Raw genomic sequence first — 25,125 nt, forward strand, 5'->3', positions numbered from 1 at the left:
ATGTTGATTTAAGGTGACCTTGTGAATGCAGTTCTGTGAATTTGATTTCATTGTTAGTTTCTGTTGTTTGGTTATTTACTGTTACTAGAGCATGGAAGGGATTAGCATTTTCTGTGGTGTGGAAGTTCACCGAGACACTGTTGGTTAATGTGTTGTTTGTAGCCCAGTTACTGAGTTGTTGAGTAACAAAGTTTTCAGCTTCATGAACTGCCTCTACGTTGCCCCCTTTGAGGGGACAATTGCATCATCAGAAATAATAATGTCTCTGAGATCATTAATATTCAGGTTGAATAATAATAGTAATAGTAGTAATTTTATTGTAATTTGGGCATTACAGCAATAGACAATGTCAGGCATATAATACAATATAGCTGTTAATTCAAAGGAAACAAGAGGCATGTCATTAATACTGCAAAATTATATTACATTTGAAATAATCATTTATGTCCTAGGGTGAGCAACTAGCCATTCCTACAATTTTTCTTTGAATGCTTGTTCAGGTAGTTTTTGTACATATTGTGGAAGCTTATTAAATAATTTGTGTCCCATCAGTTCATAGTTGTTAAGTGACTTTGACAGTCTGTGGTAAGGAGTATAAATGCATCTGCTCCTTCTCCTGTCGTAGGATTGTATATTTTCTGTATGTTTTACTTTTGGTAACTTCTTTTTTGTGTGGAGTAAAACATGTAAATACATAGGTTTAATACAGTCATGACTTTTTGTTCACAGAACAATGGTTTAGAGTGCACTTTATATGGAGAACCAGTAATTATCCTAATGGTTTTCCTTTGTAGTATTAGGATGTCATGCACTGAACTCAAGCTCCCCCATAAAATAATAAAATATGTCAGGATGCTTTGCAAAAATGCAAAATACGATGTTCTAACATAATTTTGAGGTACATAGTCCATTAGTCACTGTAGCAAATACATCACGCTAAAGAATTTACCTTTAATACATTGTACGTGTTGACCCCATTATAATTTTTCATCTATATATACCCCTAAAACATTAGCACAACAAGGATCATCTGATGAAGGCTTGTCTTTTAGAGCAAAAGCCATCTGCTGCATTGTGTTATCATTCCGTAAGAAGCCATTTGCTTTAAACCAATAGGATGCTTGAGCCATTGTCTCTGCGACACAAGCTTTGAGGCTACTGAAATCATTACTACAATGAAGGGAAGTTGTATTACCTGCATATAGAACTGTCATGGACTCGAATGATGGCAGATCATTAATCATTATAAGGAATATAAAAGGCCCCAGTAAAGATCCCTGTGGTACACCCATTTGAACTAATTCAATACTGAACTTTTCTTTATCTGCACAAACAGCTTGCTTGTAATCCTGTAGGTGCGATGTTAGTAGTTTAAGGCTGCTACCTCAAATGCTGTAATACTCCATTTCTTTCTAGGAGTGTTTCCAGTACGTTGAAGGATACACAATATGGTCTATTAATTTTTTTAGAATGTTACAAGAAATCTCATATATGTCTACACTCTCTGATGATTTCACACGTTTAATTATTTTTAGGTTAAGACTAGGTGGGACCTTAGAGAAGGTAAACATACTTGTATTTACTAGTGGCTTACAAACATTTTTTGAAAGAATCTCAGATGAGCTAATGACAGGTTTGGTGATAGCATTTCCTACTTTTTGTACTGATTTAATAAAAAATCATTGAATTTCTGAGAGCATGTACTGATTTTTGGTTTCTTTGATCTTTATTAACACCATTTATTAGATTCCATGCAGCTTTTCATTTATTTGTGGAATTCTCAGTACTTTTGAACCTACACTGAACATAGGCTGATCGGGCATGGTTGGTTTTCAGATTGTTATGTATACTCTACCACAACATAACTTCGTTTTTCAGATTTGTTAGTTGTGCAGTATATATAATATATAAAGATTCCAAGACTTACCAAGCGGGAAAGCGCCGGTAGATAGGCACAATAAATAAAACACACAAACACACACACAGAATTTCTAGCTTTCGCAACCGACGGTTGCTTCTTCAGGAAAGAGGGAAGGAGAGGGAAAGATGACAGGATGTGGGTTTTAAGGGAGAGGGTTAGGAGTCATTCCAATCCCGGGAGCGGAACGACCCACCCTAGGGGGAAAAAAGGACAGGTGTACACTCACACACACACACACACACACACACACACACACACACACACACACACATCCATCCGCACACACACAGACACAAGCAGACATTTAGCAGACGTCTGCTTGTGTCTGTGTGTGTGCGGATGGATGTGTGTGTGTTTGCGCGAGTGTACACCTGTCCTTTTTTTGCCCCTAGGGTGGATCTTTCCGCTCCCGGGATTGGAATGACTCCTTACCCTCTCCCTTAAAACCCACATCCTTTCGTCTTTTCCTCTCCTTCCCTCTTTCCTGAAGAAGCAACCGTCGGTTGCGAAAGCTAGAAATTCTGTGTGTGTGTTTTATTTATTGTGCCTATTTACCAGCGCTTTCCCGCTTGGTAAGTCTTGGAATCTTTGTTTTTAATATATTTTTCCCATGTGGAAGTTTCTTTCTATTTTATATACCCTTGCCTTTGGAGCCTTTGTCAATTATTTTGTATTTCTTTATCAGGATGCAGTCATTAAATTGTGCCAAAAATGCTTTGATAAACATTTCAAATATTAGTTTTGCTGGCAAATCTTTATGTAGACTATAATTTGTGTCACCAGACCATTCGTCAAACCAGTTTCTGTTAGTAAGGGACTTACAAAACCGGTCAGTTTTATCATTTGTGACTGATCTAGTGGTTACCATTTTTGGAACAGACTTATCAATGTTATCCTTATCAGCACAGAACCTACTTAGGTAATTTAATGTTACAGAATCATGATCTGAGAATGGGAATACTGCTGCAACACACAATTCTTCTGTAGTATAGAAACTGACAAAGACATTGTCAAGACATGCTTCATCTCTAGTGGGTCTATTATTGATAATGTGCAGGTCGTACTGTCTTAGAAGATTTTTGAGATCAGTGACACCATCTTTGACTGTTGTTACATCAAAATCTGCATTCAGATCTCCACCTATTACAGTGTCATAATGTAACCATTTTGTCTTTCTAAATACCTCTAACAGCATGTCCGGTTTTTCTAAAAATACTATAATGTTACCCTTAGGTGATCTGTATAAGGCTATTATCACTAACTACACCTGCAGCTTCAAAATTCTGTTCATCATACAAAGAGTCTAGATCCAACTTATTGATGAACTGGCTGAGTGATTGGTTAGTATGCAATTCCACACCATCCCTATTATGCACTTTTCTACAGTAACTATGTGCTATTTTATAGTTCTCAGATTTGATAGCTGTAAGTTCACTCTTGTTGCCCAGTGTTCAGCCAGACAAAAAATATCAAATTTGTTCTCCAGTACAAAATTATTTACAATAAATTCTTTGTCTTTTACTCCTTGAATACTCAGGTAGCAAATTTTAAGCTCATAATAGTTATTTTATGTAGAATGAACAGTTTGGTTAGGAGCTATAATATCTTTTACACTACCTGCTTTATGGCCTTTTTCATCTTGCTATGTTCCACAAAAAAATAATGTAGACAGAGAGGAGGCACTGATCTCTGCTTACTCACAGCACATGATACTGCTTCTTCTGCTGTAGTTCTCTTCTCTCATTTTGGCAGGGATGTAGTTATTGTTGCTGGTGTAACTTCTGCTGTAGTTTGTGTAGGTACTTCTATAGCTGATACATTTTCTACTATTGCTTCTGATGCTGATGTCAGCCTAATTTCTGTCACTGGCAACGAACCTATTGCAGGTAGTGCAGGTTTATTGTGCATGCCTACCCCTACTGCTTTTATTGCTTGGAGAGTTTCTTTTGCCAGCACTTTCTTGCCTAGCTGATTTCTATGCAGTCCATGTCTTGTAAAGTGCTCTCTGACAGAGCTGGTTGCCTTGATGAAGGTTGTGTGTACAAAACTGCTGCAGACCTTTCTGAGTTTTCGGTTTGTTGCAGTGATTTCACTATTTACACATGAGTTTTCAATTAAGTCATGTCAGCGAGGAATACTTATAACAAATACTTCCACTTGTGACATTTTTCCTAGTGACTCTTTCAATGTTTTTATAGCAAGGCTACTCTCATTTTTATACACCTCATTATCTCCTCCGATTACAACACAGTTCACACCACCTTTTACTGCAGTTTCACAGTTTTTCACCACTTCTCGTAAAGGAGCTCCAGGGTTTGTAATTTCAGTGAGTTTATAGTCCGACTGGATATTGGACATGATTGTAGCTAGTCCCTTACCACGACTCATTGATAGAACGTAAATTTCTTCTTTTTCCTTCACTGTTTGTTTCTCTGTCTTCCATTCCTTGTTATCATGTTTTGTGTTAACACCATATTTATGTTTAACAGGACATAATGGTAACGAGTTTCCACGGGCTCTTTTTTGGTCAAAAGATGTGTATGAGCAGTTTCCTGCATTCCTGCAGCACAGAGGTTTTTTTTTTTTTTTTTTTTTTTTTTTTTTTTTTTTTTTTTTTTTTTTTTTTTTTTTGCCTGTCTGAATTTAATGCCTCATATCTGTTCTTTAGTCAAACATGATAAACACTCGTGTTTAATGCAGGGTGAGAGCATTTTTCAGGCCTAATAAACACATACACACCTGTTCACAGTTTTGCGTCTCTGTCGGTATGGCCACATACTGAATCCAACTTTACAGCATTTCAGCATATTGTCTGGTTTTAGTTAAGTTGTTTTGTAATTCTTCCCTAACACTTATTTCGAGTCTTGCAATACACATTTCGAAGGCACTTTCAGAACTGTTGCAGTCAGTTCCGCAATTACACAAATCTTTACTAAGATTTGCTTCCATGAACCAACATGAGTGATACCAGTTATGTGTTGCTACACATGTTCTGACATTCTTATCACCTTTTTTCACATAGTAGACAATTTACTGGTGGTGATTTACTGAGTGATATACCAGTACCATATGCGTTGCCATCCTCTGCATACAGAAGAAGTGCCAGAGGCCCAGTACTGAGTCCTGAGGATGACCTCATTTAACAGTTTTACTACATACTAGAGAAAAAATTAATATTTGTGTCAACATGTGTAAAACACTAATTCCTCTCACTCAAATGATGGAAGAATGGATGATTATTCATTGAATTTCACTGCTGAGCTGCAGGTATTCATCTTTTACTATGACATGTGGTGCTCACCCACAGTCACCTTGTATAAATATATATAAGGTGTTATGTGTGTCCATTACAGCATCATAGCACATTTTTTCTCTCATCAAGTTCTTTCTAAATAATTGTTTCAATGAAGAAGCAACAATGATGTACATAATCACAATACCAGAAGAAAAAGTGACATTCGTTATTTCACATTAAGGTGCACAATGCTAACATTAAAATTTTTGATCACTTCCCCAATGACATAAAATGTCTAACAGATAGCAAAGTTAAATTTGAAAATGAACTGAAAAAGTTTGTCCTTGACAACCCCTTCTATACTAAAGAAGAACTTCTGTTTTTGTAACGTGCGAAGTATAGTGGTTAGGAATTACTAACTCACAGCAGTGCAAAAAATAAAAAAAATTAAAAATTAAAAAAATTCACTTCAGTACTGCTCTCAGAAATCTTGAATTTCTATGATGCCAAATTTGTCTTCAGTTTACTTTCACAAAACAACTCTGCAAAATTTAATTTCTTCCCAATCAATAAACTGAGATGTTGCTCTGACTGTAGTAATGGGTCTTGAATCCATGTGAATTTGTCAGTGTTGTCTATTCGATTGTATTTTTTGACCCATTTTATTTGTGTAGGACTGATCTTCAATTGCAGCTTTCACTAGAGATTACGAAGTGACGCAACAAGAGAAAATGATTATCAGTGACATTATTAATTTTCTTCTTTCCATTGTTGTACTTGTTGTAAAAGTTGAAGTCTTCTTAATTAACTGTAAAATGTCTATATATTGTGCTGGTGCAGAGACACTGAGTACATTTAACTTTTTTAAAAACGTCAGATAAATACACTAGTTTAACCAAAAAGTACAATTGCACAATTTGTTTTGCATACTCATGTTTTTCTTTTTCAAGAATAGTTTAAATTTCTTGCTGCAATTGGAAAGTATGAGACAATACATTACTATAAGACAGCCATTGTAAGTGGTAGTAGTAAAACACAGAAATAAGTCCGAATCCCATATCCCCACAAAATTTTTTGAAAAGGTTTACTTTCACCAGTAGAGTTTTTATGTAGCTTACTATATTTGCCACATGTTCTAAGACTATATTCAGGACATGACTCAAATACTTCAATGCAAATGCATATCCGCGAATGAGTCTGTTGATCTATACTGTCAAGGCAAGTAATGATAAACTTTTAAGGCAGCCTTGTCACACAGCTGCAGCACATTTGAGCATTGCAGCATGCAGTTTGGGTCCACTTGTGTAAAACATAAAATTCTGCTAGATAAATTAAGTTAGTACAGTTTCAAAGGAATTCTCCTGGCATGTATACAATAATATAGATATCATAGAAACAGAAGTTGGGATATACTAAGTATGGTTGGGGTTTATGTGATGTATTGTATCCATAGGTCTGTAGAAATAATAGTATGTAACAACAGAAATACATACTGTCAGGTATTAAATCTTGGGTTACAACTCGATACTTTGCATGGTATATAATAACAGCATCTGACAAAGTTAATCACTAAAGCTAACTGTTTATGTGTGCTATAATTTCTATATATCTCCAGATGCTAATGTCAGATGAGCAAAACTAGTTAAATGAATCAAATAATATGTGATCTGGGGACGTTACCTATATATGAATTCAACATCCTTGTGTCTCCTGTAGATGATGCTTGTGTTTGCTAAGTTAAATATTGTGTCCCACAAGGTCTGGTGCTTGGAAAGTTCCTATATTTGAAGTCCATAAATGATTAACCATAGACTTTGGAGGGTTCTTGAAGAACTGTGATTTTGTCTAATGAAATCAGTGTTAATTAAAAAAAAAAAGCAATCAGTTGCATAAATGAAATTTGATTTCTTGTGTCCACACTTCTTTTCCTCTACAATAAGTGTTGTTTTAAAGAGTCCCAAAAGATACACACTGATAAAACCAGGAGAGAAATGGTATGGGCCCACCACTGGTGCCTGCCTAATAATTTAATCTTTTATTATGCAATTCTAAGCAAATGAAATACCAGAAATAGGAATCAATGGAAACACTCTGGATGAGATAATTTAACCTTTCACTATGCAATTCCAAGCAAATGAAATACCAGAAATAGGAATCAATGGAACACTGTGGATGAGATTCTATGTATAAAGTTACTACAAATTCAGATCGATGCAAAAGGTGACCTCAGCGCATGTGATAATTGAAGCAAAAACTACAGTTCACCCACTTTGCACTGAGAAATATGTTTGATTATGGTGACCTGCAAACAGGATTTCTAACTACATCCACTCAGTGGGGCCTGATTCTGTATGAGACAATCTTGGCACTTGACATCAGAAAATTGAAAACTCCACATATGGTATTTGATAAGGTTTCAAATGGTTCAAAGATTGGAGATTTGTTGTAAATGTTGAGAAATGTAAAACTGCGCACTTCACAAAGTGTAAAAGTGTAATATCCTATGATTACAAAATCAATGAGTGACGACTAGAATTAGTCAACTCACACAAAGACATTAATGTAACAGTTTGCAGGGATGTGGAATAGAATGGACACATATGATCATTTGTGGCTTAGGCAGACTTAATTTGAATGGCAGGGCACTTGAAAATGATATTAGTGTATAAATGAGACTGCTTAAAATTACTTGAGTGTCCCATCTTAGAACATTGCTCCAATGGGTGTGTTCCAACCCAGATAGGTATAACAGGAGATACTGAACTTTATGAGTGTGTAAAAAGAGGGGTAGCATGAATGGCCACAGGTTTGTTAGATTTACAGAAGAATCTCATGGAAATGTTGAAAAGCCTGAATTGGCAGTCACTTGAAGACAGATGTGAATTGCATGATGAAAGCCTGCTTAAAGTTTTTCACGATCTAGGGTTAACTGAAGAATTTAGGGATATTTGCCATCCTCCTATATATCAGTCCTGTAGGGACTGTGAAGTTGAGATTGGACTAATTACAGCATGCAGAGAATCATTTAAGCAGCCATTTCCCTCACACTCTGTATGCAATCGGATTGGGGAAAAACATGGTAACTCACTAAACACACTCTGCTATGTACTTCATGGTGGTTACGGAAACATATATGGAGATTTTGATGTAGTAAAGTAATAGCTCATTAGCCATTTCTTCCACAGTTTATCAGAATATTTGGACTTTGGCATGAAAATTCTAATTAATTTTAATGTTTGTATTACCAGTGTATTGACAGCAGATATTGTTATATGTAAAGTTACTCAAATTATTTTGGTCAAACTATCAGACAAAAATGGCATCTTAGAAGTTAAAAGAAGTAATCTAAAAGCAATTTCCATTATTACTAGTGTCGTTAAACTAACACTAGTCACGATATTTTGTTAAAATTATTTACAGATGAAACTTTCAGTGGCTGCTCCTGCCATTTGATTGTTAAAGTTCACTCATTCAACATCACATCATTATCGGGTTGATGTAACAACGTGTGTGGATCAATGAATGAATGAATGAATGAATGAATGAAAGTTTTTTGAAGAGCTTCCATCACCTCATTAGGACATTTGACAAATATCTGTAAAACCACTGTAACTTTTGTAATATTATTCATCAACATTAACTCTAATAAAGCTAATTTGAAAGGAAGCTATTGTACAAAATATGGAAATTTAGATACTTATACAATTTTACTATTAGAAAATATATGAATTGTAGTAGAGATGAAGCACTCATAAAGTCTTTTTTTAGACTGCATTAATAACTGCATATTATCAATGATAAAAAGCTTACAATATTTCTGAAGGGCAATTGTCATGTTGTAGTGGTTCTATTCATCTGTGGATCACCTTTACAACGGTAGTCGATAGGACCTTCATACAACTGCAGTTAGAGAAAAAAATATTTTTTTTTTATTTACAGGCATTTAGATACATAACAGGTCTAATCTGACAAGAATTGGACTGGTGGTTGGTCATGGTACTATTGTATTTATCTCAAGTAATTTAGGAAAATGACACACAGTATACAAGGTCCATCTGTTAAAAATGTGCAACTTCAGTTGGTTTATCCATGGTGTACAATTTTTTTTTCACCTTCTTGTGAAGAACGTACTTCAAATCATAAAAGGCTAGTCCTACAGTGATTATTCATCTTTCAACACCAATCTCTGTGCACCTTAGAGACACTATACACATGCCGTCAGCTGGCACTAGTAGCAGGAACACACCCAATAATATACCAGTAGGTATACTGAGAAAACTGAACAAACTAATGTCACATAGTTACCTGAAAAGGTGCCATTTTTGTTTTCAAGTGCTGCTTTCCTAGCTGGTTTTCATCTTTCATGACATACCTAACAATTATGTGACAGTTTTGATTATCTTTAAAGAATAACAGTAGTTACGTATTATTTAGAACAAAATTTTTTCCCTACAATGGTAACAAGGATTTGCAACACAGATTCCATAACTACAACAGTCAATAAGGTTTCCATATGATTTTGATTTACTAGATTATTGTAATATCTTTTCTTTGATGGAAATTAAGTTTTCAATATAATTCAGACTCACTGAATTATTGCAATATCTTTTCTTTTGTTGCGAAAAGAAACAGTGTAGAATATCTTTGCACCAGAATCACATCTTCTGAGTGCACAAGAACTAATAACTAGTGTGTATCGAAATTATTGCCAGATTTTATAAGGTCATCATACTTCTGCGGAAACTGAATTCATTGTTTTATCATCAAGAACCAGAGTATTGGTAAATAAGTGTATCACTCCCAAAGTTTTTGGAGTACATTTAGCTAGTGGTTCTACAGGGAAAAAAAGAATTAATATTTTCTGAGAAAATGTGAAATTAATTTTTATTTATAGAAATATTTACTACAAAAGGTGAAGTTGTCCTCAATACAAATGTTGCTTTCAACACCATAATACTTTATTTGACAGAGTCCTGGTTGAAACAGTATGCCCTTAGTTTCCTCCAGCTGTTACAATAACTTATCCAGTCAGTAATAGGGTGTCTATAGTTTAAGAAGGACTCCAGATTGTGATCCAGCATACCATTTTGCATGGTAATCAGTCACTGTCTGAAAAAAGTGGTAAGTGTAGAAATAAAAAAGATGTTGGACTGGACCCTAATCCTTTGGATTTGTGATCCAAAACTGATTCACATACTAATCTCAGAACACTCTATCTATAGCCATATGATTGCAATAGGGTAACTTAGGGACTGCTCCATGTCTTGGAAAGTATAATGCTGTCTGATTTGTTGGGACTGAAAATGTTAAGACTCAGTTGTATGAGGTTTGGGCACATGTGCTGTATGCTGTAATTAGGAGGCCACGTGTCAGCAGAAAGAAAACTTTAAATAATCTGTAACTGTTATTGCTTTATTATGTACTAAAAGTAATCACTATAACATCAAAAACAAAAAAATGGACAAATGTAAATATTTGGTTTGATGTAATAAATCAATAATATTTCAAACAAAGTTCAGTACATGCTGACAAGCACAGATACAGTATTCACATCTTGTCTCAGCATTCATAAAATATTTGTATTCTGCAACAACCTAGCAATTACTTATAAGGATATAGGCTTCTAAGCTGATAAGATAATATTATCAGCTGACTGTAATTATGAAGTATTTTTATCTGGAGATGGCAAGAACCAGATTAGCTGTAAGTCTCACGTGTACCTAAGTTGAGTAAATCTGACAGCTAAGATAAACACACGTGAGACACCAAAGATCCTGTGCTGAAGAATGGAAGCAGCACTCATTGATAATGGTAAACATTTAATGTGTATGTTGTTTATCATGAAAGTAATTATCAGTCAGGTGCATGACAAGATGTTTAAATAAACAAATGCCTCTGTTTGCCATCCAGAGTATAATTTCTAGTCTTTATATCATTCCAAGAGTTTAAAGCAACCTCACAATATTCTAATGTGGCTAAAAGTCATTTGCTTCAGTGTTTAACATGCTTTGCAATTGATATTCTGGATGAAATCTTGAAACATCACTTTTTCTGACTGTAATGTACATTTTTATGCTATCATTGAGTAATAGTCATTGGTCTGCATGTTTTAAATAACTGAATTTGATGCATTTGATACGTTTAAGAATGTCACCAAAGAAATTCAGATTCAAATTTTAGTCACTGCATTGCTCTGTGTTTACAAACAGATCCAAACAGACTCACAGGCAAAAATAATGAAAACACATGTATAAAAGTCATGATTATTCAAAGGAACTAAAAACAGGAAAAATAATATTGATGATCGTCTGTAGACCTAAAAGTACAACTTGACAGCAATGTTAAATGAGAGGAAACATCAAAGAGACAAAAATTTATTAATGAGTGTACTAGTTTTAAGTGTTCAGAATGACTTTGAAAGTTGTGTGGTGTGGAAGTTGTGTGCTTACGTGAACGCTTCTGTGTGAGAGTGTAAATGAACATACTTGCTTATAATATAGTGCTAATATTTTTCCATTAACATGTTCTAAAAGACAGGTTAAATTAAGAAAAAAACTTCAAAAAAGTTGACAGTCAAGCAGCAGCATCTGCAAACTGTTGATTCATTCTGTCATAAATACTGTTCTGTGCATCTCAGATTAGAGAGACCTCAGGAACATGAAATTTATGAAAATATTCATTGAAACAGCATGATATAAATCTGTCTGGTGGATCAGTTAGGGAACCTGAGGCTTTTCATATCATTAACAATGTCCTTGCTGCTTACAATATTCGCTGCCAAAGGTGGTTGCTTACAATATTGACTGCCAAAGGTGGAACTTTTAATTTGCCAGAAAGTTTCACAACAGTGTACATTTCACTACATAGTGAAAGATCTATTTGTGAAATATATATATTACCACAGAGCAGCTATGCCAAAAACTGGTTTGTAGTGACATTATTAACAGCCCTTAAAAATACACAGTACATTTATCAATGAATGTAATAGTAGATAAATAGTAGCAGAACACTGAATTGACAAAATCAGGTTTATTGATGGACACTACAAAAGCATCTCACTGATGCTTCATATGTGTGGATATTTATAGTTTCATTTCTTCTGCATTCCTGAGCATTAACTGTGATGCTTCAACTTATGGATCATGGGCTAAGAATAAATGAACATTTAAGTGAAAAATATAATTCACTACAAGAAATAAAGATCTGAGCATTCAGATCAAGGCTTAATATTTGGAACTTATGCAATGCACTACAAAAGCATCTCACTGATGCTTCATATGTGTGGATATTTATAGTTTCATTTCTTCTGCATTCCTGAGCATTAACTGTGATGCTTCAACTTATGGATCATGGGCTAAGAATAAATGAACATTTAAGTGAAAAATATAATTCACTACAAGAAATAAAGATCTGAGCATTCAGATCAAGGCTTAATATTTGGAACTTATGCAAAAGAAATCAGAATAAAATGTGATCCTGCAGCAGGTGGAAGTTTAGAGTGGTTATCTCTTGATGCATTCATTTATTTGTTCATTCATCATGTTTCATAAATAATATATCAAACGATAACCATCAAGGATACAAATGATCAGCTGTCTAAAGCAATTTGTAAGGGATTTATTTGCAAGTAACTATCTTTACACTGTTGTAGTAACTGATCTTATTGTGTTCTTTCACAAAAAAGAAAGAGCCATTACAAAAAGGCCTATGACTATCTACAGCTGTTATTAAATTTAGGTGCACACATTTTAGAGCCCATAAGTGCTGTAGTAAGGCTCTGCTTGCTTTTTACTGTTCACATTGATTTTAATTTATTTTTTGTGTATATTCATATTAACAGACACAAGCTGATAAAATGCTATTATAGAACAAGTAAGTAGAATAGGGGTATGCTAATAGATATAAAAATGAAGTTAGATCCTGGCCCCATCAAGTTAATGGTATTACATGAAACAGTTCATTAAATGCTGTTCCACAACAGTAGATCATCCATTGTTTGGATTTAGATCTGATGATGGTCTAAGTTGGTAACACACAGTTGTGATCATTAAATAAAATACGATCCAGACTTCTTCATTCACAAATGTATTCCTTTTCATTCCACATAAACTACATCAATATTGCTGTAAGAAACATGGCATCTGAGAAGATTACAAAATTCATCAAGTCACTAAAAGGTATTAATTCTGCTTCCTAAGATGCTGTCTGGATGACTACCTGAGGTGCAAATTCAACAGGAGGTTATATATATCTCAGCTGTTTAGTAACATGGTAAGCTAGGCAACTAGAAAAAAAGTACAATGATATTTATTTCTGCAGAATTAGATTTTTTTTCAATTGCAACTTGTCTTGCAGAATATTTATACTGTGAGAAACTGTTGCATGACCTACAGATTTTGAGAATAAAGTGACTTGTGATTTATGACTACAGTCAATCTTGCATTGCCTCCCTGCATAATTTGGAGCATAAAAGCTAAAAACATGTGAGTGCTAAATATGAGTTTGTTGAAAACTTATCTATGAAAGGAAAAATATATGTTAAGTATGCTGCTGCAGAGACTCCATTTGTTGATATCTTTGCAAAACATTGTCTATGCAACATTAAAAAATGGTTGTCAGACGAAGTATAAATGTGCAAATTTGTAAAATAGTTGTGTTCCACTGAACTGGGACCGTGTGTTGAAAATAACCATTCTGCCTTATGTACCTCTCTCAGTGCCTACAGTATATAATATTTATGGTAGAACTGTTTGTAATCTACGAGGGCTATCCACAAAGTACATTACATTTTTGTTTGTGTCCATCAGGGGCGGGGCTAGCGCGGCCATCTTGGTGTCATGGCATTCCGCCGCTCAGTCGGCATCCTGCCATGCTAGTGAGAGGTTCGTGCTGTACTCTGTTGAGTTAATGTGACAGTTTGAAATGTCAGCGTTAATTGAAAATGCCTCGAAGTGTGAAGTGCGTGCTGTAATAAGGTTTCTGACTGCAAAAAACTGTACACTGATAGAAATCTATCAGCAGCTTTGTGAAGTGTATGGGGACAACATAATCACTGAAGGTGGAATGCGTCAATGGGTCATAAAATTTAAAAATGGCCGAACTAACGTTCACGATGAAGAGCAAAGTGGAAGACCCAGCAAAGTGACTGCCAAACTTGTCAAAAAAGTTGATGCCGCGGTCCATGAAAACTGTAATTTCACAATGACGGAACTCTCTATGAGTTTTCCACAAATTTCACGAAGTTTGTTGCACAAAATCATTACCGAAAAGCTTGGTTACCACAAGTTTTGTGCAAGATGGATACCAAAAATCTTGACAGAGATTCACAAAAATCAGCAAATGACTGCAGCATTAACATTTTTGGATGCTTACGAGAAAGATGGTGACTCATTACTCGATCGCATCGTTACTGGTGACAAAACATGGGTTAAGCATGTGAACTGCGAGACAAAATTGCAGTCAATACATTGGGGGCATACAAATTCCCCCTAAAAACCCAAGAAATGCATGCAGACAATGTCGGCAAGGAAGGTGATGCCGACTGTCTTTTGGGACAGAGAAGGTGTGATTTTTGTGGATTTCTTGGAAAGAGGCACTACAAAAACTCTCAAAGGTATTGCCAAACTCTGTACAACCTCACAAAAGCAATACAAAACAACTGCAGGGGAAGGTTGGGCTCAAAGAACTTGCTGATTCACAACAACGCCCGGGCCCACACGGCAAATGCCACTCGTGAAGTTCTCGAATCTTTTAAGTGGGAGTTGTTTCCTCATCCGCCATACAGTCCTGACCTGGCACCGAGCGATCTCCATTTATTCCCAGCAATGAAGAAGTGGTTGGCTATGCAGCATTTTGATGATGACGCGCAGCTTCAAGAAGAGGTAACCACTTGGTTGAAGGTGCAGGCGGCCGATTTTTACAACAAAGGACTTTTCCAAACTCGTCCATCGCTATGATAAGAGCCTTAATTTAAATGGCAACTATGTAGAAAAGTGGTATTTAAGTGTGGCTTTCATCTGTATTTAATAAAAAAAATTCCAATACTTTATTTATTTTTAATTCCAAAATGTAATGTACTTTGTGGATAGCTCTCGTATTATTCCCTTTGATTTTTCTTTGGCTTTTGTGTACTGTTAATCTCTTACTGGAACGTGTCACTCTGAAAGTGCAAGCATCTGTTCTTTTTTTGCATAAAAACACACAAACACAACACATCTTTACCTTTTTAAAAGCCAGTCAGTCTACAACTATAAGACAATTCATCAATTAGTTACCTAGATGTCATAAAACCGGGACCAATTTGCACAGTGCCAATTTACATCTACAGCCATACTCTTCACAGCATTGTGAGATACGTGACAGAGGGTATTTCCTATTGTACCACATATTAGTTTCTCCCCATTCCTCCTGCATATTCTGCAAGGGAAGAATGACTATTTAAATGCCACAGTGCACACTGCAGGTAGTCTAATGTTGTCATCATAGTCATTATGAGAGTGAAACATAAAGGGCCCTGGAATATCGCAGGATTTTTCACTTAATACTGGTTTTTGAAATTTTGTAAATAGTCTACATACTACATCAATAATCCAAGATGGATCAAATGTGTGTTTTACAGATGATCTGCCTTGTAGAATGACAACATTTTCCCAGTATCCTGGGAAGTCTGCTACCTGCTTTATTTGCCAAAATATTCTACCACCCAGGTGTTCTTATGAGTTGATTTATTCAAGTTGTGATTCACTGTTATTTCAGTCATGGGATGATATGTTTTTATTTATTTATTTATTTATTTATTTATTTATTTATTTATTTTGCTAAGGGCTCAGTTCCACATTTATGAACATTTAAAAATAGATGCCAGTCTTTGCAGCAACTTTCTCAAAATCTGAATATTCGTGCAGCTTTTCATTTAGAAAATGCTTCATTATAGTTAACTGATGTTTTGTGGAATTGATGCTGGTTGATATGAAGGGGTCATTCTGTTTAGATGCTTCATTATATGTAAGCTCAGAATACATTTTAAGATTATACACAAAAGCATGTCTCTGATACTAGATGGTAGCTGCATGAATCAGTTTGCATTTCTTGTTTTACCTGGATGAGACCTGCAATTTTTTGTAATCATTGGCTTGTTTTTAGTTTTGTTTAGAGGGATCTACAGTATACCTGTACTATGGTTAAAAGGAAAATTGCTAACATAGCTGGAAATTCTTTATACAGAGTGGAAACAAGGAGAGACCAAGGTGAAGGGAAAGTGTCAGAAGGAAAAAGAGGTGAAAGGTAGTACATTAGTGTCCACTATGACAGTGAGCCATTACCTGAATATGATGATGTTAATATCTAACAATGAACATAAAATTCAGATGTGATAACTGAAGAATAAAAATTAAATATGTTATAAAACTGAGAGACAGAACTGCTGGCCGGTAATTACCTCCAAAAGGTGCAATTTCAGTGGCAGAGAAAATATACAGCACTATCTAAGATTTAAGAACTAATAGCTCCTCCCTCATTCAGAAGAGAGGCATAGGTTGGTTAAGATTAAAAAAGAAGGGCATATCCCTCAGATCCAAGTATCAAAGGGAACCACAATTTCATAATAGGTAGGTCCATCTCTACTGTGGTCTGAGTAACATGCCCTTTCTTTCAATCTTCTCCAGCCTATCCTGCTGCTCTCTTTAAGAAATAACTATTACCTCTGAAAGCCAAAATATTATATGTACATTTGAATGTGTCTGCTGGCAGCATAAAAATATAAAAGTCCACATCACCATAGCTTTTGGAACAGCTTTTCCATCCTCAGAGAGGGTACTGGGATGGGTTTGGGAAGTTTAAAAAGGAAGGTCAGGTCACTGAAGCCTAAGGATGAGAGGGACCCACCTGTTTTCCAGCCAGCTTTTAATTAAATACACTAATGGATTAAAACTGTGAAGAGGACAGGGACCCAAACCTGTATTGTTGTCTGCCATGTTCAACACTATAGTCAACAGAGCTACACAATCAGAACCAGGTGTGAAGCTTCAGTGTAGCAGTATATCTCTACCATTTTATAAATCCAACAGAGATTAGGCTAGTGATTCCATGAGAAAGAATATGCAACCAATAGGTTGCTTCTGCTATAAACATTTCATTCTATGTGATTGTGATGTTATAAAGTGTGAACTGGAACCCTGACAAACTGTGATGTTATATAGTATGAGCTGGAACCATGACAAACTTTCAGAGGTTGTTTAGGCATACCTGCTTAGTATTTTGGTATAAGGGCTCCAAAATGTCTGGTAGCTCATTACAGATTTATCACACTTCATTTGGTTTCTTGACCCACTCAGCTTTGTATCTGCATCTGAAAATAGTACACAACAGTGAAAGTGTCAATATATGTGTTGTGTATCTGTTTTCCATTCATTCACAGTGCCTGCTGTTGACAGCATTAATGTCATCCTCATTGTCCTCAGGTTTGTATTCACTACCACTAGGTTCTGTTTAGGGTTTTGTTTTGTGGATGTGTTAGTTGGGTATCCACAGTGATGTAGGCAATACGATGGGCATGTTTCCTGATGGACAGTTGGCCAGTATGCACCTCGTATAAGGGTTCACTGAATGCAATTGAAGAGATGCTTAATAATGCTCTGCTGAGATGTTCTCAGACTCATAGCACCCACACCACAGTACTTCTGAAACTGCACAGTTGCTCCTATGAGGAATTAGATCCTTCAGTGTTGGAATCTACATCTACAGCTACATACAAACTCCAAAAGCCACTGTATCGTGTATGTACCACTACTAGTCATTTCCTGTCCTGGTCCACCTGCAAATAGAGAAAGGGTGAAACAACAGTCTATATGCCTCTGCATGATTCCTAATTTCTTCACTCTTATCTTCTTTGGTACTTACATGAAATGTGTGTTCACAGCAGCAGGTTTATTCCGCAGTCAGCTTCAAATGTCGGTTCTCTAAATTTTCTCAATAGTGTTCCTAGAAAATAAGTTCACCTTCCTTCCAGGGATTCAAATTTCAGTTCCTGAAGCATCTCTGTAACATCTATATTGTTTGAACCTACCAGTAACAAATCTATGGGCCCACCTCTGAGTTTCTTTGACATCTATCTTTAATCTTAACTGGTGGGGGATCCCAAACACTCAAGCAGTATTCAGGAGTAGGTCACACTAATGGCCAATATGTGGTCTACTTTACAGGTGACCCATCTTTTTCTTCTTCTTCCTCTTTTCCTTCAGTGTTTGTCCCAAGTGCCTGTGGGTTCCACAACATGAGTCCATCATTTCCATTTCGCTCTATCACGGATTCAGATCTGGGTGCATGTTCATTAATTTAAGGTATTTATGAATCATATCAGCCCAACATTGCTTAGGTTGTCATTTGGGTCTTCTGCCAACGACTTCAAGTGTGTAACCCACCTTGGCAATAGAGTCATCACTGGCCCACAAAACACACCCATCCAAGATGACTCTCCACATCATGGCTTGGATTGCTGCAACACCAAACTGTTTCCTAAGGCTGTCATTGGAAATGTGATCTAACTTAGTGAGACCTGCTGTTCACATTAGCATCTTCATTTCCATTACACTTAGGCAGCATTCCGTCTCAACTGTAGTTGGCTAGTACTCATAACCATACAAGGTGACTGGTTGGATGACAGTGGGATGGATTTCTTATTTTAAATTACCTTTCATCCTGCAGTCACAAGTGACTCCAGTTGTTGTTCTCCATTTCATCCAGGCTGCCTGAGTTTTGGTGTTGACCTCTTCGGTGAGACAGCCATTAACAGTGATCATGGAACCTAGGTACTTAAACGTACTCACGTGACTCAGGTCTTCACCATTAATCATAATGTCTGCCTGATGTCATGTACCCAGTTTTCTTCAAATTAAGGCACAAACTGTGTCACACAAACCGGTCACTCCATTTTTTAGTTTGGCTCTTTAGATCAAGCTAGTTTTCTGCTGCCAGCATCACATTGTCAGGTGACCCATGCTTTCCCAAAATTCTCCCAAAAAACTAAAGTCAACCATTTGCCTTCCCTACCACCATCCCCACATGCATCCTCCATTTAATATCATTTTGCAATATTATGACCAGATATTTAAAGGTGTGACTGTCTGAAGCAGGATACTACTAATGCTGTATCCAAATACACACTCACATTTACTTACTTTTTCTAAATTTATAGCTAGCTGCAATTCATCACACCACTAGAATCTTTGTCCAAGTCATCTGATATCCTCCTACAGTCTCCCAACTTCAACACTTTCCTGTTCACTGCAGCATCATCAGCAACAACTGCAGACTGCTACCCACCCTGTACACAAGATCATTTATGTATATATTAAATAATAACTGTCCTAACACACTTCCCTGGGGTCCTCCTGATGACACCATTGTCTATAATGAACACACATCATTGTGGTCAAAGTACAGGGTTCTGTTACTTAAGAATTCTGTATGAGGTAAACTGGACAACCCAATAAGGAAGAGAAAGTATTATACACAATTGGTGAAAATCCTGTGTCTCTAGTAGCAGATGCACTGTGCGAGCTTTCAACACAAGCCAATCAGCTGTTTTGAGGGTCATAAATGAACAACAGCGGTATCCATATCATCCAAAGAAGATGTAAACATTGCAGTCAGTTGGCTTCAAATTTTGACTGGTGCCTGCAAATTGGTTTCTACAGCAATGTACAAGAATGCCAATTTTCCTGCTTGCATGTTGTTTGCAGAGGTGGGAATGTTCTCAACAGAGGATGACAAAAATCCATAGGCTTTGATGTGTCTGTCCTATCAACAGATGTTTACTGTGGAAGTTTGGGCTGGTTTTGTTAATGATTTTGACCTGGATTTTACCTACTTCCTCATAAACTGAACAGAGTCTTGTACAAAATGCTTCTTCAGCATGTCCTCCCATACTTCTTAAATGTGCCACTGAGTATTCATCAGATTATGTGGTGCTGACACACTTTGCACTTGATGTTAGGAACCACTTTGAAGTACAGTTTGGATGACACTGGATTGCTCATTCTGGTCCTGTTCCAGGGCCAGTGTCGTCACCAGTCGTGACACTAGTGACTTCTTCTTCTGGGGACTTGTGAAGAACTTAGTCTGTCAGACTCCAGTCGATACTTGCATGGGTCTTATTCCTAGGATTATCACATGCCTGGAAGTAGTAGACTAAACTCTTGGAATTCTTGTTCATGTAAGACAATCAGTGATGCATTGCTGTATACTCTGTTGCAATAATGGTGATTGATTTTTTGGATAATATCTGTAAGAGAACAGTTCTGCATGTTATGTATTGTAATATGCACTGACATAACTGACTGAATGCTCTGTGATAAAAGTGTATGTGTTTCATCTGAGGGTTGTTGTATTGCTCTGTGGCATGTGTTTTATGTTTTAGCTGTTACATATTACAGAACTCTTCACTGTTGTGAAGCTATTTTCACAGAAACAAGGGTGACTGGAATTTTGGAAATATAGGAGAAACATACCCAGAGACTGAGGCTTTGAGTCTGGTTGACAATAATGCCAACACAGCTCTGACAGTAAAAATGTTATCCTTATAGAGGAAGGAGTTGGTTTTTAGCATCAGTCTAGTACACATTTTTAATCTGCCAGGGAGCATCATAATAGCATTAAATCTGCAGTACAGTTATAAATTAATTCCTAATACTAATGTTTACTTATGTTATTTTTGTTTGGCAGCTGATGTGCAAGTCAGAAGTAGCAGACCATCTTTCTATAAAAGGCCACAACTTTTTACAAAACTTATTGAACTGGTAAGTGTAATATATTTTCATGTAGATGAAAATAATAATTAACCATGCAAAGTAGCTGGTATAGGCACTTACAAATCTCTACATATTATCAAAAAAAGCTAATGCAGGTTGCTTCTGTCACCTATGGTTCAGAACGTTTTTATGTAGACGGCAGATTCTTCTTCATTCATGTTAAAAATTCTCTCTGATGTTAAATGCTTCCATTTGAGCTTTGCAGCAACAGAAAAATTAATTCTCTGGAGAGAGGCAGTTTTCCAAAATGAAACATTTAATTGTAGAAGCAAAAAAATTTCTCCTGGTTAAACATCTGAATTGATCCAATTTTCTAAGTTGTTGTACACACTTTACTTGTTGAGTTTTGACATGTTATTAGTTTAATTAAGTAATCAGTAAATTATTTTTTTGGAAAGCCTTACAGTGCCATAAGTACGTCATTTATGAAGATAAAGAACAGGGTAGCAGCATATATTGAACCTTGTGGGATGGTATATGTGGATTTCACCCACACCCTGAGTTTAATTTAATATACAGGGCAATTCAAAATGAATATCACAATTAAAAATGCATATAACTATTTAATGAATAATGATACATTGATACAGAGAGTATAATATAAGCTTTAAAAATTTCACCATCTTACAAGCATCATTCACTGTTTTGGCAGCCCCCGGTTTCCTTCTCTCTACTTTGTACCAAGGAAGGATTTGTCCTGGCAACCCTGGGGTGACTATAATGCTCTTACTGCATGCACTATCCCAGACAGGTATCAGTTCCCTGACTTCCATGATTTCAGCCATCCCCTGAGTAGCACTTCAGAGTTCAGTATCCTTGACTGCACAAAAGCATTCATGCTTATGCCAGTTGCTACAGATGGCTATCCCTATACTCTATGGTCTCTTCGAATCACATTACATGAAGTTTGGTCTCTGAAATGCTGCACAGACATGGCAGTGATCCATTAACAGAGAGTTTCATGACAAAATTCTACCAGGCGGCTTCCTCTTTCATTTCTTACCTCCAAACCATATTCACCTACTACATTTCTTTCTCTCCATTTCCTACTGCCAAATTCCAGTCACCCATGACTTTTAAATTTTCGTCTCCCTTCATAATCTGAATAATTTCTTTTATTTCATCAAACATTTCTTCAATTTCTTCGTCATCTGCTTTGCCACCACAATGCTGGGACCATCTAACAGCAGTGTTTCAATGGTTTGATTATTTTGGGGTTATCATTAATCCTTCAAAATGCATCTTTCATGCCTCCCAGGTGACATTCTTGGGCCTCAAGATTTTACAGATAGCATCATTTGCCATCATGAAAAAGTTATGGAATTTTCCACCTGCAAACCTTCTTAGAACTCTGACAGTTCCTCAGAATGCTGAACTTCAGCTGCTGTCATCTCTCCACCAGAGCCTCCATTCACGAGCCACTACTGAGTGTGGTGGTGCAATGGTTAGCACACTGGACTCACATTCAGGAGGATGACGGTTCAAAACCCGCATCTGGCAGTCCCCCTTTAGGTTTTCCATGATTTTCCTCAAGCACATCAGGCAAATACTGGGATGATTCCTTTGAAAGGGCATGGCCGACTTCCTTCCCCATCCTTCCCTAATCGGATAGGATTGATGACCTCACTGTTTGGTTCCTCTCCCCAAACCAATGCTGCATGAATTTGGAGACAGTTTTCTGTGGACTGCAGGTATTTTGGTGTTCCTTATGTCTGGCGCATGCTGATATTCCAGTTTTTTCTTTGTAGTATGAGCTAAACTCCTTGCAGCTGATCTTATACATTTCACCTTTGTTCACTGGGCAACATTTGTCTTCCTGCTTAAACAAATTGCCTTCTACACTCTCTGTGCTGTGTTAGGTCATGAAATATTTCTTTTTCTAAAGGATATTGTTTACTTTGGTGCCCAGTCTACATTACAATTAAAATTACTCGATAGTTGACACTTCATGCATTGGAGGTGGTTTCCTCCAATCAGAGTGCTCAACCTTATGCCTGAATCATTCACCAATGCCAAACTGCCACAACTGTTGGACAGTTCAGCTTCCAGTTTCTTGTATGGCTTTCTTTCTTGATGTATTTGAATGCCACATATTGGATCTGGCACCTCTGTCATATTTCATAACATACAATAGCCACACCCGAAACAACACACACACACACACACACACACACACACACACACACACACACACACACACAAAACAACACTAATGAAATGCACATATTTCACATGCAGCACTAACAAACTGTACTTGATACCTCTGCACAAGACGAGATTCAGCATCACATATACAATTGTCATGAGTACAGAGATTAGCTTACATTCAATATGCTTCACATGACATTTCATAAAGGCTGCAGTTCATCATTGCAACTTGGACACCACATTATAAATATAACTATATGATCCAGAGTTGTGGAAAAGCACAGCGATTACTGTATAAACCTGACATGCTGTAGGTCATAGGTCCAAATTTTGTCAAATGCAGTGAACTTTTTTCCATTTCCAAATTTTATCAAAAGGGTTTGATTACTATTTGTTATTCAATTAATTGCTTGAATTTTTTAATATTTTTTCCATGTTTCCATCATCATATTGAATTTTTACTTGCTCTTATTTGCTTTTGGTGAGATATTACAGTTTACTTTCGGCACTGATATTGATTTGACTTTGCTTGTAGAGATTAGCTTAATTGCTGTGAACAAAGTGATTGTGAGTTCAGTTCTGCCACAGATTTTTGAGAGCCATATTTTTTGATATATAGCACATCATGAGGTTGTGGTTAGCTTAGGGCTTGGTTGTAAATTCAAGTTTACAAACCACGTCATCTGCTGCAGTTTAGTCATTGGTCACTTAAAATGAGCTGTTGGCTGAGCAACTCACATTTCTGATGTACCTCAAAAGCAGCCACTTCCAACATTTCTCCCTGTTACACATTAAAAGCATTTGTGACGTGAACTACCATGTTTGTGTATCACTTGTAACTGAGTGCTAGCCAGTATCTGATGTGGCAACAATGAAGCCACAAATGACATATGTCAACTATCAAGTAATTTTAATTGGATTTTACCAAAAAATATATGTATTTTTCTGACAATCATTGGAGAGTTGTTGATAGATACAGTAATGTTTTATATTGATTTCTTAGCATTTCCTTAAGAATACTGTCAATTAGAGTGGGCTGGTAACCATTTTTTTATGTTGTTAGTTTTTGTTCAAAATCAGTCATACTCATTGGAAGTGACAGCAAATGGTGGATCTTAAAATGAATGTAGCATGTTTGTAGGGCACAGAGTACTGGGAAAGCTGGAATGTAGGAGTTTGTATGTGTTCCTTTTCTGAATATTTGAAACTGGTGGCTTCCTGTGTGGATATCAGTATTTAATGTTTGAATTCTTTTCCCAGGCTGACTATAAGTTTTTGTGTTATTTTATAGAAAGTTTTGAAAGCGCCTGTTTGTTATTTTCAACAATTCAGTACATTGTCTATGTACCTGTATAAGTTCATCATCATATATTCAGCGAAATGTTCAGGTTTAAGTTCAAAATTATATGAGAAATTTTCTGACAGCATTGGAAGTAACTGGAAACCAATTGCTAATCCATCCGTTTGTTGGTAGAATATGTTTTTGAACAAAAATACCCTAAACCTAGATTGCTTAATTAAGTAATATTAATAATAATAATATATTGAAAAAAGAGGAAGAAGTGTCTTTATCCTGATATAAATGAAGGCACACACCCTTCATTGAGTTTCATTTGTAAAGAGCGTAGGTATCCAGAGTGGCATCAGGACATTGATAAGTTAACTAATAAGCTCAAAGCCATCTACTTTGCATTTATAGATCTATTTCATTGGGTTGTCTTGCAAAGGACTGCTAACACACATTCATGCAGTACTGTCATATGGCACAATTGTCTGGTGCAATGCTAGTAAGGTCAAACAAGTATTTACTCTACAGTTCCTTGCAGAAAAATATTGTGTACTATTGATAATAAAACACCTTGCATAAGCCGCTCTGGATCATATGGATTCATACACTTACTTGTAGCATGTAATCCCTAACAGAACTTGTGACTGACAAATACAGTGAATTTAAAATGAAGTGCAACCTTTTTTCTTGTTCAGAATAACAGGTTGCTGTTAGACAAGAGACAGAT

General features: G+C 36.3%; 1 protein-coding gene across 1 annotated transcript in view; it reads left to right on the forward strand.

The window, feature by feature from the left end:
* Positions 1-10,887: 10,887 nt before the first annotated feature.
* The window catches only part of LOC126284453 (uncharacterized), a 71,369-nt gene continuing 57,131 nt past the window's right edge, over positions 10,888-25,125 (forward strand). The window contains exons 1-2 of the mRNA XM_049983373.1: positions 10,888-10,967; positions 20,877-20,950. Of these exons, the coding sequence (XP_049839330.1) occupies positions 10,943-10,967; positions 20,877-20,950 (99 nt within the window). The 5' untranslated portion in view covers positions 10,888-10,942. The remainder of the gene's footprint in view (positions 10,968-20,876; positions 20,951-25,125) is intronic.

Source organism: Schistocerca gregaria, chromosome 8 (assembly GCF_023897955.1).
Source record: "Schistocerca gregaria isolate iqSchGreg1 chromosome 8, iqSchGreg1.2, whole genome shotgun sequence".
Lineage (NCBI taxonomy): Eukaryota > Metazoa > Arthropoda > Insecta > Orthoptera > Acrididae > Schistocerca > Schistocerca gregaria.